A 17,623-nucleotide genomic window follows, 5' to 3' on the forward strand; every position below is an offset into this window, starting at 1 on the left:
TTGTATGTAATGTATGAATATAATATACAAGTTTCACTTTTTAAATGGAATTACTGAAATAAATCTACTTTTTCATGATATTCTAATTTTATGACCAGCACCTGTATATATAATAACAACTATTTTAGTGCCTCCCTGCTGTCATTTGGACAAGTTCAACACTGATGATAATGATGTTAAGATTCAAACTAATTTATTATTTTTGTAAGTTTTTCCAGTACATTTGGACTAAAGTGAAAACTATTTGTTTAAATTACTTAATGTGCAGTTGTATGATTAAATAAAATTCATGGTTTATTACTGTTTAAATGAATTATATGCTGTACTAGATTTATGTTTCTTCATTTAAAACATTGAGATTATGTATGGACTTATAAAAATCAACCATTAAAAAGCTCATTTCTATGTTTTATTTTGTGTCTTTTTGTTGGTTTCAACTAACATTTTTAAGCACAAACTGTGTTACATATAAAAAACGTTACTTTGGTAAAATGATCATTACAGTTAAATTAAAGCCATCAAAGGCTTTCTCCCCTTTTAATTGCAATTATCATTCATTGCCTTAAAATAGAAACTTAAAACTTAAAATAGTCTCCCCTGAGTTTTAATTTAATTAGCTTGGCACAACAGAGACGTAAAAAAAAAAAAAACTATGAGAAATCCCTTTTAGCCATTACTGTATCACAAAGTGAATGTATTGTCTCCAAGTATGTTTTCTGGACTTTACGTGCATTCTCACAAACACAACCTGACACAACAGATGTACAGATTACTGCCACTCAGTGAGGAGAGAGGAAAGCGCTCCATCCTCCTGCCCTCGCCTCAGGCGGCCCGACTAACCTGAACTGCCTCGGTTACGCACACGACCAATCACAGACGAACCAGGCTGAGCCTCCGTGCTTACAGGACAACACGACGGTTTTTAACACTTGCGTTCCCCTCATTAGCGCCTGCAGGCAGAGCCATTACCCTGACAGTGAACGTGTGGTTGAGATGAGCGAGTGAGAGGAGGCCTAAACACAACCAGAGCGAGGATCAAGTGTGCTTTCACAACAAACTGTTGGCACCTGCTCTGCTGTTGTGTACACCACACACACACACACACACACACACACACGCCTCCCAGTGTCGTCCGAGCTCCATGTGTTGATCGACTCATTCACTCGTAAAACAAACTCCTCTTCGATCCTCTCACCCTGCAGTGTCCTAAATCGTATTTTTAACGTTTTAATTTTCAGCTCCTCATATTTACTTCATTTTGGGACAAACTCACAAATTACGTCCGTGTGTTGCAAAATCATAGGCACGTTTTTGTGGCATTCAGGTTCTGTGGATCAAAACATGAAAATAAAAAAGGAAAATTAGGATAAAAAAGGGGACTGATGCAGCTGCTGCCTGACATTTCCACACATGCTGCATTTCTTCTATACAGCCTAGCATAAGTAATCTGAGTTCTCCTTTTGAAATAAGCTAAGCCAGCAGTCTTCAATAAAAACTGAGCAACGTCCATCTGAAATGATTTCCAGGTGAATCACGTTTTAAACCCTTCACTGGAGGAATAAACGTTAGGAGTCGTCCAGTTTGAATAAACACTTATGGTTTCCTTTTACCTTTTGTCTTTAGTGACGTCCATACCATTTTGTTTTTACTAAGGTCACATTTTCCCAGCTTCTCATGAGTCAAACTTTTTCTGCAGAGAGAGAAAAAAGGCGGGACACCAAGCCCCCTTATGGTAAATTAGGCTACTGTAATGTCTAGAAAAGGTAAGTCGCTTAAAATGTCTTAAGGTCCTGTCACTCTGTCATGTTTTAGACCAGTGTTTCCCAAAGTTGGGGTCAGGACCGAAAACATGAAGGTGGGGTCCTGAAAATATTTTCTGAATTAATTACATTTTTGCCTTAGTTGTTACAAAGGAGTGAGGTTAGTATATTTAAAATGGATAAATGTAGTATAAAAATATTGTTACTAGGCCCATGTTTAGTTGACCTGATACAAATGTTTAACATCCAAAAATAGTTGGGGGTACAGGTCTTTGCTACTGTTATATTGTGCGTCAAAAGCTGAAATGTTTGGGAACCACTGCACTTTGGTTCCCAAAGTTGGGCTTGGGACCCAATTATGGGTCATGAAGCACCTTGGATAATCTCCAGAAATCAGTTTAAAGGGTAATAAAATAATTGCTGATGTAATATTTCCCTATAATTATTGCAAAACACAAAATAAATATAAATAAGTATTTAAATTTGTTACAAGCTGTTTAGATTGGCACAATGCCTGTGTTTTTAGGGTTATCAATGAAGTTCGTGTACCCAGACCAGTAATACTTGGGGTCACAAGTTTTTGCCATGGATATTTTGTGGGTCAGAAAAAAGTTTGGGAACCATTGTTTTAGACAACTTGTGAAAATTTTATGTCTAAAACGCTGATAAAAGTTTGATCAATTTGTTAGCATTACATAATCTACACGCCTAAAAGAGGCTTCCAGTTGATTTTTTTTAATTCTATCTTCAACATAGATATCTTTAAAACTTTTATAAGTTGTCTAAAACGTTATAGTGTGACAGAGGCTTACTGAAAAAAGGTGCGCAAGCAAAAGTTTCCAAAATTTAACAATCAATTTGGGTCTGAATCTGGACAGCGGGCCACTATTTGGGGACCCCTAATCTCAGTTGACAAAAAAAAAAAAAAAAACATTTTGATGTTTGAACAGTATATGAAGTGTGAAGGAACCCAAGAACAAAATAATGTCAAAGCTTCTCATTAGGGTCACCATGTTGTCCACACACTCGTCTCTCACTCTTTCATGTCCTGACGTCAGCACTCCTGATAAGACAGGCAGACAGACATGCAGACCAGAAAGTCAGCTTGTAAACTGCACACCACAATCAGAAAATGTCCTTAACGGCAGAGAAGTTTGGGTGCTGCACATAAACTTTCATGACAAGTTAAAAACGTAACTTTACATTTTGAAGAGAATAAAATCGGAGCTAAGATACGATGGAAGTCATTGAGAGTTTGGATGTGCACACTCTGCATTGGTTGGGGTGGGGGTTCAGAGAAAACCACAGTCGGCAGTGAGAGATAGACTGAAGACTAAACCTCCACCACCTTTTGATGTATGAACTGAACAGAAAGTGTCAGAGTTTGCAAAACTTTGCAAAGTTTACACAACTCAAGACGTTGGAGTGTGTTACATCATCAGTAGTTGAGTCAAACACTTTGTCATGAAATCCAATTTAAAGCAAAGTGTTTGTGAGTTCTGGCTAAGGGAGAATGACCGAGCTAGAACCTTTGGACTGATGAGAGCCGAGCAGGACAGAAAGTCCAAACAAAGATCTACTTGTCCTCTCTTTGTCCCATCTCCCGCAGCAGACGTGTCGTGTCGTTGGCACGAGCCTGCGCCGCCGCCCGCGTTCTTCGGCCTGACGGATCCGATGTGACAGCGTTATCGTTCGAAGGGAGCTGCGCCTCGCCTCTCATCGTTTCTGACTGTCAAACACACACTTATACACCAAACAAACACACAAACACACACTCAGAGGACGCAGACAGCCAAACGTACACCAGGCAATCACTGAATCATGGGGGAACTATTCCAGGAAAAGAGAGGAAATATGTAACACACACTTATCAGGCTGTGTAGTTACTAAGCAGCTTAGAAGTGTGTGTGTGTGTGTGTGTATCAGGGATAACTGGTGCCGCTGCATGGGTGTACGCTGAAACCCATGAGAACAGAATAACCTCCACTGACTCTTGTCACCCTACCGCTCTGGGTTTTACTCTCTCCCTTCAAAAAGACAGAAATTCACAACTAGAGAGAATAAACAAGTAAACACCCTCTGTATTTTGTGTTCGCCCTCTGTCAGGCGTCACAGCTAAAGAAGGCAAAGATGCTGAAAGGTGAAGAACCAGCCATCGGGTCCCTCAAGCTTCGGGCCTTTAACGGCTCGGATGATGGATGTGAAGAGGGTGAGTCAGTCAAAGAGGGAAAACGCATCCGTTGAGACACAAACACACACACATTTATGTATACACACACATACACACACACATACACACACACACACACGACCCTGCGTCCTTTCTTGGTAAACACGCAGGGCTGGAGGGAGGGCAGGGAGGGTGGTCCAACATCAGCACCGGTCACTCAGTTCTCCAGTCTGTAAACAAGACGAGGCTCTTCTGTCTGATTCATTCAAACAGCGGCGAGAGACTGAGGAAATGTAGACTTACTGACATGTTTACTGAACATCATCATGACTCGGTCATGAAGAACTGACTAGATATTATAGATGGATGAAATTGGATGAAAAAAAGAAAAGCAAGTGTTTCTACAGCCCCAGTTTCAAGGCAGTTGAGACGCCGTGTAAAACAAATACAAAATACGATGCTTGATGTACAACTTCAGTACCTCAACAGTCCGGGGTCTCCGTTGTCATATTTTACGCTTGATAACGCTCCACACATTTTCAATGGGAGACAGGTCTGGACTGCAGGGAGGCCAGTTTAGTACATGCACTCAATTACTACGAAGCCACGCTGTTGTAACGTGCAGAATGTGGACTGGCATTGTCTTGCTGAAATAAGCAAGACGTCTCTGAACCAGACATGGCTTAGATGGCAGCATGTGTTGCTCCACGCTCAATGTTGATTTTTCAGTCTTGCTGTTCACTTGCAGAGATTTGTCCAGATTCTCCGACTCTTTTAATGATATTCTGAAATGTTGATGAAATCCCTAAATTCATTAGAATTGTACGTTGAGAAATGTTGTTTATAAACTGTTGGACTATTTGCTCACAAGCTGCGTTTCCATTGCAAATGTGCGCAACACTTTGTCGATATTCTGTTAATGTCGAAAAAACAGTTTTGCAACTGCAGTGTTTCCACTAAGTAAGAAACGCTATTAAAGTCGCGTGAATACGTTTTTTCTCACAATAAGTCATTACAAACATGGCAGCAATGGATTTAAACACATATAGCATATTGCTACCATGACACTAGCGCTCATCATAAGCCATCAGAGGAGACGTTGGCATCTTATCCAGGCTTTCCAGTGACACGCCCCTTGGGAGTGGCTACATATGTTGCGTTTTTGGGAAATTGTAGTCGGTGAGTTTAATACTTTCTTTTACTACTTCGGTTTACTGCTACTTTTACTTCCTGTTATCTTCTTCTTCGTCGTCTTTTTCGCCAGTAGAAACAGCCAGTTCTTGATCACGTGACTCCCATGATGCAAAAAAAGTGTTTCCATTGCAGTTTTGCGAAACACACCAATTTCGATACGGACGAAAAACCACCTCATCCTAGTGCAAAACCATTTTGTCGAAAAATGCAATTTTTTTCGAAACTGACGTGTTTCCATTGAGCAAATTTATTTTCGAAATTCTAATTTGCGCATTTTCATGGTCAATGGAAACGCAGCTACTGTTGTCAAAGCGGTGAACCTCACCCCATCCTTGCTTGTGAACAACTGAGCCTTTCGGAGATGCTCCCTTTATACCCAATCATGACACACCGCTGTTTTCAACTGTTCACCTGTGGAACACTCCAAACAAGTGTGTTTTGAGTTTTCCTCAACTTTTACAGTCTTTTGTTGCCCCTGTCCCAGTTTTTTATAGAACGGGTTGCAGACATCAAATTCAAAATGAGTGAATATCTGCAATAAAAAAAAAATTTAAAGTTTATATCTTGCCTTTGTAGTGTTTAATTAAATATAGGTTAAAAAGGTCCGATGCATCTCAGTAATCCAGGTTGAAAAATCAAAAAGAAAAAATAAGTAGGTCCTCTCCCAGAGACTACTTCCGTCTGAGAGGTCTCTTAAAAGAGAGACGAAACATTTCATAAAAGAACCCGTCCAGACGACCTTCTTATTTCTTTTTTATAGGTTAAAAAGGATTTACAAATCATGGTATTCTATTTTTATTTATGTTTTACACAACATCCCACTTCTTTGGAATTGGGGTTGTAATGTTTTTTGTGTAAAACATCTTCAACTATCCTGCTCTAACCCATGATTGTATCAACAGCCTAAAGAGGGATTTTTTAAAAAGCACATTTTTCCAGGCGCATTTAAAAAGACATTGACTAATTTCCTCTTGACTTAAAAACTTGAATCAAGAAGAGAACCTATTTTTAAACAAAATCCTAAATGAACACAAATGTGACCCAAACATTTAACTTTTTACCAGTTATCAGTCTGTTACCTTCATCCATTTACCCCCAAATCAAAACCTACACTGCAACAGGAAATAACCCCACCACACCCTGACACACACACACACACCGCCTTATATCAGTCTCACCGTGCATCCATTCCTTCCCTTTTCATTTTCTTTACTTTTCTCCTGAAAAACAATCTGAAACTAAAGAAATGTCACTTATTATCAAGCAATCCAAGCTAACATTGAGAACTGAAGGCAAACAGAGGGTGACAGACGCCCCTCATCCCAACCTGGTACCACCCAGATTGAGCTGCTCCTCGCAGACACATCAGCCTGTCCCTTTTAAAACTTTAAGCAAACAGGAAAAAATAAATAAATAAAACAAGTAAAACAGATACCAACAGGTATCGTTGATATTTATTTCATGTCCTGACCAAACGCCTGCAGACAGGTTTAGGCAAATTTTCTGTTTGAAAAAACAATTTGACATTTAGTGAAATAAGATGGGTTTTTTTTTTTGTTATTTTTTGCTTGTCTTGCTCCCGTGAGATGAGAGGATACCCATGTCTGTGTGTTAAATATGGAGTGACAGCCAGCAGCTGGTTGGGTTTGCTGAAAACGAGGAGACAGGCGGTCTGGTTCAGTCCGGCTTTGACAGAATCCACAAACCTGCTCGCGCTAAACCCAGATGAAAGATTGTTGACGTTATGGTTAAAGTATAATTAAAGCAAATTTGTTTTGTTGAAAACCTGTAAGTTGCTTAGAAATGCTTTGTATCCTGTTGAGCAGGAACAGCAAGCTGGGGTTTCCTGTTTGCAGTCATTTATTTGTCTTCTGTAAATCATTTTTAATTAAATGTGTGGTTGGCTTTCAATCGTTGCCTTGTCAACAACAATGACTATTTCTAGTTATTTTGTCATGTTAACGTATTTTAAATAAATGATTAACAACAAAAAGAATTGAAGGGTCGCCAATTTGGTTACCTGGTATATTTTTTATTAGATTGTGAACACTCAATTTATAAGAAGTGCTTCACTTTTTAATTTATACTAGTAAATCTAATATTTAGCCTCTTGCTCATCTTAATTTCTCCACTTTGGTAAGCTCATTTATTAATGTGACAATTCAGGTTTTTTTGAAGTGCGGTTCTACACGAACAGTTAATATCTTACCTGAAGCTCCTTGAACAACTTTTGGTCTGCTCAGACTAGCTGTTAGCTTGCTGTATGGTCAAAACTAAACTTTCCCCCCAAACTGAGGTGGTCCAAAGACCTATCTACATCAGGTAAGATATTATTTGTTAGTATTCATTCCATAAAACCCCACTTCAAATGATCTGAACGATCACTTTAGTGTTTTTCTGATGTGCTTATTGTTGAACTCAAGCTCAAATGTAAGCTCAGTATTTGGCACTTATGGCAAGTTACTGTTTGTAAAGTGTTTACCGCCTAATTAATAACAACCATTAACCATTTATTATCCTTAATAACCAACCAGTATTTAATGTTTGATAATGAGGAATTGTGTCAGCAGCACATTTGACCTTCCAACACACACACACATATGTATATATATTTTTTCTATTAATAAAGATAAAAGTCGTTCATGTTGCTGAGAAATGCTGAAAACTGACTGCAGTCATACTGATTATATCAAACTCATGCTGAGCCTGAGAGCACAGAGATGTGAGACAGATGAGTCCTGTGCGCACACAAAAACAAAACACAAACATCTCACAACTTTTAGCCTCCCTCACTCTATGTGTTTATTTTCATCTCACCAACAGCAGACCTAAAGCAGAGACTTTTTGTCCTGAAAAGACAAACAGCCCTCAGAGCGACAGAATGTATTTCTGACAGACAGCGGCTGATGAAAGAAAGAAAAAAAAAGGTGGTAATTTTTCTTTAAGGCCAACCCGTCCTGCAGATGTTGCAGCGCTGACATCTCCTGAGATTAAAAGCTGTGACCAAGTACTGGTATCGCTTCTCCTTCTGCTGCAGAATTCCCCCTAAATAAACCATGTTTGTGTAATAAAACCACAAACTCATCTTTAGATGCCAATTTTAGATGAAACTGGACAAAAACACAATATAGTTGCAACCATTAAAGGAGCATTTCAAACACTTTGCCAAAGCCTCAGTTCAATTTTAGTTTAGTTTTTAGCTATGATTTAGCTAGCTTTATCATTTACTGTTCTGCATATCTCCCTCCATCTTTCATGTCATAGATACATTTCCAGAGATCTGTTGGCATTTAAAGAGATCCCCGATTAGTTGTAACATTAGACTTTATATGATAAACATTTACTTTAACTGTAAAATAAAGACTGTAAAAATACTGTAGGCTGTTTAGTTTTATAATTTTTAAACTAAAAGTTTAAAAATATATTACACGGACAGGGCCATTTTATTTACATGCAAAGCATTCTGGGAAATTGATGATATCAACTAGGTCCTCGGTGCGAGGCTGCTAGCGAGCTAAATCCACCCTGAAGGTTAATATTGGACAATATCTGATGATCGACTCTTTTAAATGAAACCAGAGAGCGTTGACAGAGAGGAGAAGATAGAAACGACTCAGCCTGTAACTGAAAATATAGATGGAGGACAACAGAGCTGCTTCATGGAAGAAGAACCTCAGCTTAACCTGTTAGCTTTAGCGTTAGCCCCGATGCTATCACCATATATATGTATTAGCTCAGAGCTACACATTCTCCTCTCGTCACTGAGGTCCTCCATCCACATGACAGAGAGGGGAACGCAAAAATGACTCAGCTGCAACTGAAAATATGGATGGAGGACCTCAGTTTGGCTTGTTTGTCGCGCTAGCGCCGAGCTAATACATATAAGGCAATATAGCGTGAGGGCTAGCGCAAAGGCTAACAGGCTAAGCTGAGGTTCTTCTTCCATGAAGCAGCTCTGTTGTCCTCCATCCATATTTTCAGTTACAGGCTGAGTCGTTTCTATCTTCTCCTCTCTGTCAACGCTCTCTGGTTTCATTTAAAAGAGTCGATCATCAGATATTGTCCAAGATTAACCTTCAGGGTGGATATAGCTCACTAGCAGCCTCGCACCGATGATCTAGTTGATGTCATCATTTACCCAGAATGCTTTGAGTGTAAATAAAATGGCCCCGTCTGTGTTAAAATATATTTTAAAAAAATTACAAAACTAAAACAGCCTAAAGTATTTTTACGGTCTTTATTTTACAGGTAAAATAAATGCTTATCAAATGAAGTTTAATGTTACAACTAATCATGGATCCCTTTAAAATAAGTGATGGGGATTAAACTGAGCTACAACCTCATTAACTTTTAGCTCAGTATCTTAACTATATAAATGCACTATACACATACAGTTTTCTCCCACAGACCAAAGTCATGTATGTTGGGTTAAATGGTAACTCTAAACTCTAGATGTGAGTGAGCGTGAATGGTTGTTCGTCTCATTTGTCTCTATGTGTCCCTGTGATTGATGTGGGACCTGTCCAGGTGTCTCACACAGTGACTGCTGGACACGGACACCATCTAAAAGCATCTTAGCATTTACACTGAAGGTGTTTCCATGCTGTCAAACAAAGAGCTGTGTTCGGTGTGTGTTTGACCCGTGGGTGTGGTGTGTGTGTGTTTGTTTGTTTGTCAGGTGTTGTCTCAGTCTGCGACGAGGTGCTGAACTGTGACTGGTTTCTGGAAGCAGAGATTAGGAGACTAAACCACACCGCTTCCAATGTCCATCCCTCATCCTGGAAGACGACGAACCCTCATCACTCATTCGTGGACTCATCTGGGTCAGCTTAAATTCCCCTCATCCCTCATTCACAAACTGAGGACTGTAATATTAATAGCACTCAGAACGGTTTTGGTTTTTAATGGACTTTTCTGTAGCCGCAGCTTCTGAACATGTCAGCCTGCAGAGAGCCAGACAGAAGAGAGCTCTTCCGATTCATTGCTTCCTGTGTCGTCCTTAAAATAAAGTCCAAAATAAATAAATAAATAAACAAACAAACTTAGAAGATCCATCTGGGAAAGCTTCACAAGTTAAACAAAAACAAGCAAACCTTGTTCTCTAAAAGAGCAGCTACTTTATTATGAGTCTTCTGCACAACATCAAACCTCTAGTTTATTACATGTGGATTATCCAACATGTGTTTGTTTCTTCAGGTCTTCTGTGCTTTAGCAAACATTTCAAACATGCAAAACATAAAAATACAATTATTTGAAAAGGACAAATTAAATGTTTAATGTGTTAAATGTTTTTTTTATCCGACTGTATTGTGACTTCTTATCAGAGTGTCTGAATCCTGAGTTTCAACCATAACCAAAGAGATGAGACTGGACGGTGTTTAAAGCAACAGTTCAGATCTTATAAAATGTAAAAGGTTTATAAATAATTCATATCCTTCCTGTTTTAAACAGCTCTGTGAATAACTTACGTTTGGAGAAACAGGAGTTCGTGCAAAATGCTGTTTTATAAACATTTACACTGTTATCATTTCGACATTACAATGTTATAACAGCAAACAAGATATTCCTGCAAATAGGCCTCCAGGTTAAAGCAAAAGCGCTACTGCTAACTGCTGCTGATTTACACTTGAAAAAAAAACAATAATAGAATTTCATTTAAATCATCATGCTAGAAGATAAAAGTATCTCAAAATGATTCTGATTAACTGCAATGAAACGTTTGAAGCTATAGTTGTTTTAAAGTGCCTGTGACATCAGACCTTTCTAATAAATATGGATGCATCTGCAGAAAGATAATGTTCATGAAATTTTGCAAAAATAATTTCACACTGCAGAGATGAGCAGTTGTTGAGATATTCCTGTGTGAAATAACAGGAAGTGATGTCAAAGGGGAATGTCTGTATGGAAACAAAGCATTGCTACAACAGCTAACAGACCGTAGAGACGAATCGGATGTTTCTTTAGATTAATTTGAGTCATTATCAGAGAGATGAAGAGGAGTCAGAGTTCAAATAATGTTTCAATAAACAAACAACAGCAAGCTCCTTTACTGAAATAATTCCCCTTTGATGTCACTTCCTGTTTCACTATGGCTGAGCCAAAATCAAAAGAAAATATGGGTAAAATCATGTGTATTATACCAAGTTTCTTAAATATAAAGATGTTTTCTTTGACTTTTTCTATATAAAGAATGTCCTTTAAGATGACGGCAGTCCACTCTGGTTTTTGGCCTCACTCAGACTAGCCATTAGCTCACCAGTCTAATCAGAATGAAACTCTTGTTTCTCCAAACTGAGCTTGATCAAAAAGCTATGCACAACAGGTACGATACTGTTTGAAGCTCTTCCACTGAACCAAAAGATCTACAGTAATTACTCCTTTAACTTGTGAGCATGGAAAACTTTATGTACAGCAAAGATGAAGCATGATTGTTTTGATCAAGCACAATAATATAACAAACACTGGTGCTTTCTGGTTACTCACTTACAAAAACACAATTCTTTATTGTATTTCTTGTAAAATCAGAATCTGCTTTCCTGATGTCTCCTCAACCACAACCACTGGATGTTGACTCACAGGAGACATTTTACTGGGTGAGGAAGACTGTGTAGTGTGTGTGTGTGTGTGTGTGTGTGTTTGTGTGTGTGTGTGTGTGTGTGTAATAAGGGAGTTTAACTAAATTCCTTCTAGCTTCAACGAAGCCCAACGGATCTGTGATTAAAGCTCAGACTTGAGCATCTCAACTGTTTAACGGAGCAGAACAAAAAGGAGAGAACAGCAACAACCTCCTGAGTGCAGAATTACAAGCCCAACAATGAAGTTGGGACATTGAGTCAACATAAATGAAAACAGAATACAATGATTTGCAGTTCCTTTCCAACCTACATTCAATTGAATACACTAAAACAATAAGATATTTTATGCTCTAATGGTTAAACTTTGTTTTTTGCAAATATTCACTCATTTTTAATTTGATTGCTGCAACATGTTCCAAAAAAGCTGGGACAAGGTCAGCAAAAGACTGGGAAAGCTAAGGAATGCTCAAAAAATACCAGTTTGGAGCGTTCCACAGGTGAATGGGTTGATTGGGTATAAAGGGAGCATCCTTGAAAGGCTCAGTCACTCCCAAGATCAAAGGTTTATAGTAACTACTGTAAGTACATTTACTTTGTTACAGTACTTAAGTAGATTTTTTTGAGGATTTGTAATTTTACCAGTTATTTTTTTTAAATAGCCACTTTGACTTCATTACATTTTTAAGCTAGAAATTGTATTTTTACTTCTTTACTTTAAAATGTAACACCTAGTTACTCGTTACAAAATTAAATATGTCTGAACTCATCATGAAAGATGTTTCTGCACTCTAAAAAATGAAGTGTTGAATTTACTCAAAGTCATGTCAGCTGGCTCCACTGAGCCTGGTTGAGTAAAATGATCAAATATACATACATCGCTCAATTTACTCAACCTGGTTTAGAGGAACCAGTTTGGTTCAGAAAATTCAACAGTTTATTTCTTAGAGAGTGCGTAAAAGTACTTTAACTTTCCCAATTATTGTGAACAGTTTTATGACCTTTACTGGAGTAGTTTTCTCATCAGTGAAATTTATTTTTACCAAAGTCATTTTCTGTTCATGTAATTTTACTTTTACTTTGTTTTTTGTTTTTTTGTTCAAGGACTTTATAGACCTCTGCACAAGATGGGGTGAGGTTCAACACTTTTTGAGCAAATAGTCCAACAGATTAAGAACATTTGTCAACGTACAGCTGCAAGGAATTTAGGGATTTCATCAAACTATAATCCATATCAAACGATTCAGAGAATCTGGACAAATCTCTGCAAGCAAGCGGCAAGACTGAAAACCAACATTGAATGCTTGTGACCTTCAGTCCCTCAGGCAGCACTGCATTCAATCTTTGGAACGTGTTGTCTTTGAAGTGCATTCAATTGAATAAAGGTTGAAAAGGAGTTGCAAACCATTGTATTGTTTTATGCTTTACACACCGTTCCAACTTCACTGGAATTAGGGTTGTAGATATTTTACCGTTTCTTTTTTCTTTACGATCAAACACACTGGACTGAGTGTTCAGAGGAGGCAGGTGAGAGGGACAGACAGGTGGAAACAGGAGTATTGATTGGTCTGTGTCTTTACCCGTGCTGCCTCTGAGCCCACGTAGGCTGGACCTGCTGAACTCCAACAGAGAGAGCTGCACACAAACGCACACAGACACACACAGAGGAGGGATGTTAGAGACATCAGCAGCACAGACCAGAATACATACATCAATATGACCGGCTGATATTTACACTCAAACAATGGCTGCTCACATACGCGTGACCTTGTTGCTTCATTAGGAAACACTGCCCGTCTAAGATTTCGTCATTCATCCAGTAATTCACTACTTTCTCATCCAGTTTCACTTCTTTGTAACTTGGCTGCCACGACCTCACCCCCACTTGTTTTTTTTTTTAAACCTACATTAACATGACAGTTTTCTGTCTTCGCGGGACAAAGAGGAGACAGTCGTGCTGTTATCTCTTGCTCCCAACAGTCCCATCCCCTCTCGCTCTGCTGTATCGTCTCCTTTTCTGTCACACAGTCACAAATCACCCTTCGCTGCCGACTCCCATCAGCTGCGCGCTTGGGGAGTTGTGTTGCAGAACTGGGCTCAGAATAACAGCCGGTCCTTGTTGTTGTTGTTGTTGCTGACCGTCGCTCACACCTACACTCGGCTGCATTCCAGCCAAGATTGCAATGAAGCAGCAGCGGAGAACTTGTAAAGGTCTGATGTGAAACCAGACCTCAGAGGGGAAGCATGTGAGGAGGTGGTTAGAGTTTAAAAAAAAAGTCTGGTGGCTGGAAACCCACCAGACAGACAAAAGCTGAATGTTGGGTGTAAATGAGCACACTTTATCCTTCTAACTTCAATTTCCTAACGTTGCCTAAACATAAACAAAACGGACAACTCTATGGAGTGCATATTATCCGCTGCCTTGATTAACACTGAGTTGTAGCTCTTTTGGTCAAATTAACGTTATGCTCACAGTGTGGGTTGTTTTTGACTCTCAGCTACTGCAGCATCAAACTTTAGCTCAATATCTGCAAAACTGACTGAATCACTACATTGTGTTTTTTAAGATCAGTTGGCTTTGGCAGCCATCTTGAATTTTTCTGACTTAAAAGACACACATCCATGAGCATTTTCTGAAACTTTTGTTATAATTTTTCCAGTGGTTCACACACTATTTTAGGTAACAGGAAAAAAAACCATTAGTGTTTGACTGCACTTTGAAGCGGCGGGTGATCGTGGCTTTTATGATATGTACAAGAATTTCAAACAAATTGAAACGTTGTGAACTTCCTCAGTTTGTTACCCAGCTGCAGTGAAAAGCAGCTGATAAATTAAAAAACAAAGAGATTCCTACATTTCAAATGTTGGACACAGTTGATGAGACTAGCAAAACTGATTCAAATTTTTTCAATTTCAATATTTTACCCATTTATTACACTTTTGTTGTGTTGTATTTATATCATATTGTCTATCTAAAACAGAAAATGAGTCGATGTGACTTAAATAGACCTGTATAAGTTACGAAGCCCGCAAGGGGACATGGGAGATTTTTTTTCTTTTGCGTTCCCTCGCAAAAGTCGTTTATCACTGTTGTGCCTGCCGGTTTATTAACACATTCACATGTTCACTTAGGCTGTGAATTGGCAAGAATTTGGCGATACGATACATATCATAACAGAGGGGTCACGATACGATATATCCCGATATATTGTGATACTGTAAGCAAGGCGATATATTGCGATATATTGTGATTTTTTTGTCCAAAAATTCTATTAAATTAAAACCTCTTAATGAAAAAAAAAGAAAAGCTACAATGCTAATGCTACCCTTACTCTCTGGCGCCCAAGAGATAGAGGAGCCAAATGGCTGGCTCACTGCTGCCAACTAGTGGTCAGAGGCTGAACTACAACATAAAAATGAACGGTTGGCAAGAAGGTTGACATTTTAAACCTTAATTAAAAATCGATACAGGGCTTTAGAATATCGATACAGTATCGGGAACTGAAATATCGCGATATTTCAGTGTATCGATATTTTCTTACACCCCTAATGTTCACCATTAGCGAGTTAGCCTACTGCTTTAAATTCAGCTTCAGAATGAATATATGTATCACACAACCACGCATGGAAGTATGTCATATGCCGATATTTTAACACAGTGAAGCCACGCAACATCAATGTCAATTTCACGAACTTGTGGCGACACATACTGTTTCGGTAACCCGGTATTTCAAAATAAAAGTCTGATTTAATTCAGTCCATATACAAAACAAACTTTTGCGTGGGAACACGAAACAATTTTGAGAGGTAATGCAAAAAGTTTTACGGGGTAACGCAAAAGTATTGCGAGGTAACGCAAAGATATTGCAAGGTAACGCACAAGTATTGCGAGGTAACGCATAAGTATTGCGAGGTAACGCATAAGTATTGCGAGGTAACGCATAAGTATTGTGAGGTAACAACGCAATAGTATTGCGTGGGAATGCAAAAGAAAAAATCCCCCCATGTCCCCTCGCGGGCTCTGTAATAAATAAAGATTGACTAAAATAAAATAAAATAAGTTTCAAAAATTCAAATTCAGTCATTTTTCCTAAAAGTATTTATTTATTTTTAAAAAGACAGTGGACATTATTCAACATTCAATAAACATAAATGCGCTGGAGCTAGCATATTAGCTAATTTTTATTCGTCGTCCTAAAAAAAAAAAGATTATAAAACTCCACCAGAACCAGCCTGGTAGGATTGGGCAATATAGGCAAAAAAATTAATCATGATTAATTGTGGTATTTACCCAATAACTATTAATTTGACGATTAATCCCCTGCACACCCTTTTGTCCTAGTCACATGACCAATTTAATGGGAAAGATTTGCTCTTTGTAAAAATCTGTTCTAAATTGTGTCAAAATTACATACTTCAGGCTATACATCATATTTTTAAATTGTGTTGACAGATAAATAAATTACAAAACTTTTTTTTAAATGTTCGTCATATTTGAAGCGGAGAGGAGGATTCATTGTATTAACTGTCAAGTGCCAAAAAATAATCGATTGTTTTCCTGGCGATTAATTGCACAGGATACAATTAAGCCCAACCCTACAGCCCGGTACAGCATGGAGCATTGACACAAGGAACAGAGCAGTACAATATTCTGCTGGTCTGACTGATGCTTTGGCTGTGATGAAGCGGACTCACGTGCATGCGAGCTGCGAGGCTTCGCCCCGAGGAACGCCAGGTTCACGTTGGCCTTCCTGCCGTCGATGATGGGGTTTGTGTCTTTGCACGCTCGCTCTGCCGCTCCCCGGTCCACCATGGTCACCTGTTGGCAGCACCGCTAATTAGTATCACCTGGGAAAACGCTTAAGGCCAAAACATCGCCAACACGAGAGCTGAAGCCTGCCTCTCAGTGGGATGGTAAAACTGGTAAAATTTTGGAGTCAATCGATTCAAGATGGCTGCTGCATCTATCTGACCAGATCGAACTCGTTCATTTTGACAGACATAAAGTTTAAAGGTTTTATGGCAGTAGATGAGAGTCATACCAGTGTTTCCCCTACCATTATACAGCCCCCCCCCCACCCCGCCAACGAGACGGCCCGCTTCTCTAAGAATTTCACGGCATGTAGTCATTTTTATTTAAATAAGGCCAGATCAAGTCGAGAGCTATTTTTTTGCGTCCCTCCATATCCACCTCTCACCAAACTTGGGGGGAAAAGACGGCGCAGAGCGAGGCTGAGCGCTGTGTGTGGTCCTCACAAAGATAGGAAGACGTGTGTGAGGTTAGACGCGCAGCTCTGCTTCTAATCATGTTGCACCGATGCGACAGCTTTGCAAGCTACTTTTTCTTTCTTTAAAAGAAAATTCGGCAGGTGAAGCCACAGCATGGTTACTACCTTATCAGTGATTACTGCCTTTTTTTCCTTTCTCTGTGGGTGGGGGGTCAGCTTCACTCAGCTGCAGGTGAACACCTCCCGGGAACGCACATGTTTCCTGGACTATTTTCCACCGAGGATTACGTCGTATTTTATATTTACATTTCTAAAAGCACTTTGCAACAATTCCCCGTGTGTTCACGTCACGAGTGCAACAAAACCGCAACGGATCAGCTGACTGTTTTTAAAGCAAGGTGCAGCGACTTTACAGCAGCTGCACCTGCAGCTCGGCTCCGACCAGCCCGGGACTGAAGAGTTCACACATCAACCCCTTCAGATGTTTAACGTGTATAATGAGCATCAAAAATTTGTAATTTGCGCAAAAAATCAGTATTAATCACACGGGTGGAGTGGGGGTGCGCTGACCGCAGCTGCGCGGGATGGTGAGGAGGAGGAGGAGGGTCTTTTAAAGACGTGTCTACATTTGACTTTTATTTTTTCTAAAATCACAGAGATCTCTGAGTCAGCTTCAGATGTTTGTAGTTAATCATAATA

The 17,623-nt window shown here is 39.2% G+C and overlaps 1 protein-coding gene across 1 annotated transcript in view; it reads right to left on the reverse strand.

Moving 5' to 3' along the window:
• Nucleotides 1-17,623, reverse strand: part of LOC106519034 (RNA-binding protein 38) — a 29,528-nt gene that overhangs the window by 6,128 nt on the left and 5,777 nt on the right. Inside the window, exons 2-3 of the mRNA XM_014010523.1 lie at nucleotides 16,392-16,515; nucleotides 13,277-13,331 (exon numbers count right to left, since the gene is read on the reverse strand). Of these exons, the coding sequence (XP_013865977.1) occupies nucleotides 13,277-13,331; nucleotides 16,392-16,515 (179 nt within the window). The remainder of the gene's footprint in view (nucleotides 1-13,276; nucleotides 13,332-16,391; nucleotides 16,516-17,623) is intronic.

The sequence above is a fragment of the Austrofundulus limnaeus genome, unplaced genomic scaffold (assembly GCF_001266775.1).
Source record: "Austrofundulus limnaeus strain Quisiro unplaced genomic scaffold, Austrofundulus_limnaeus-1.0 Scaffold70, whole genome shotgun sequence".
Classification (NCBI taxonomy): domain Eukaryota; kingdom Metazoa; phylum Chordata; class Actinopteri; order Cyprinodontiformes; family Rivulidae; genus Austrofundulus; species Austrofundulus limnaeus.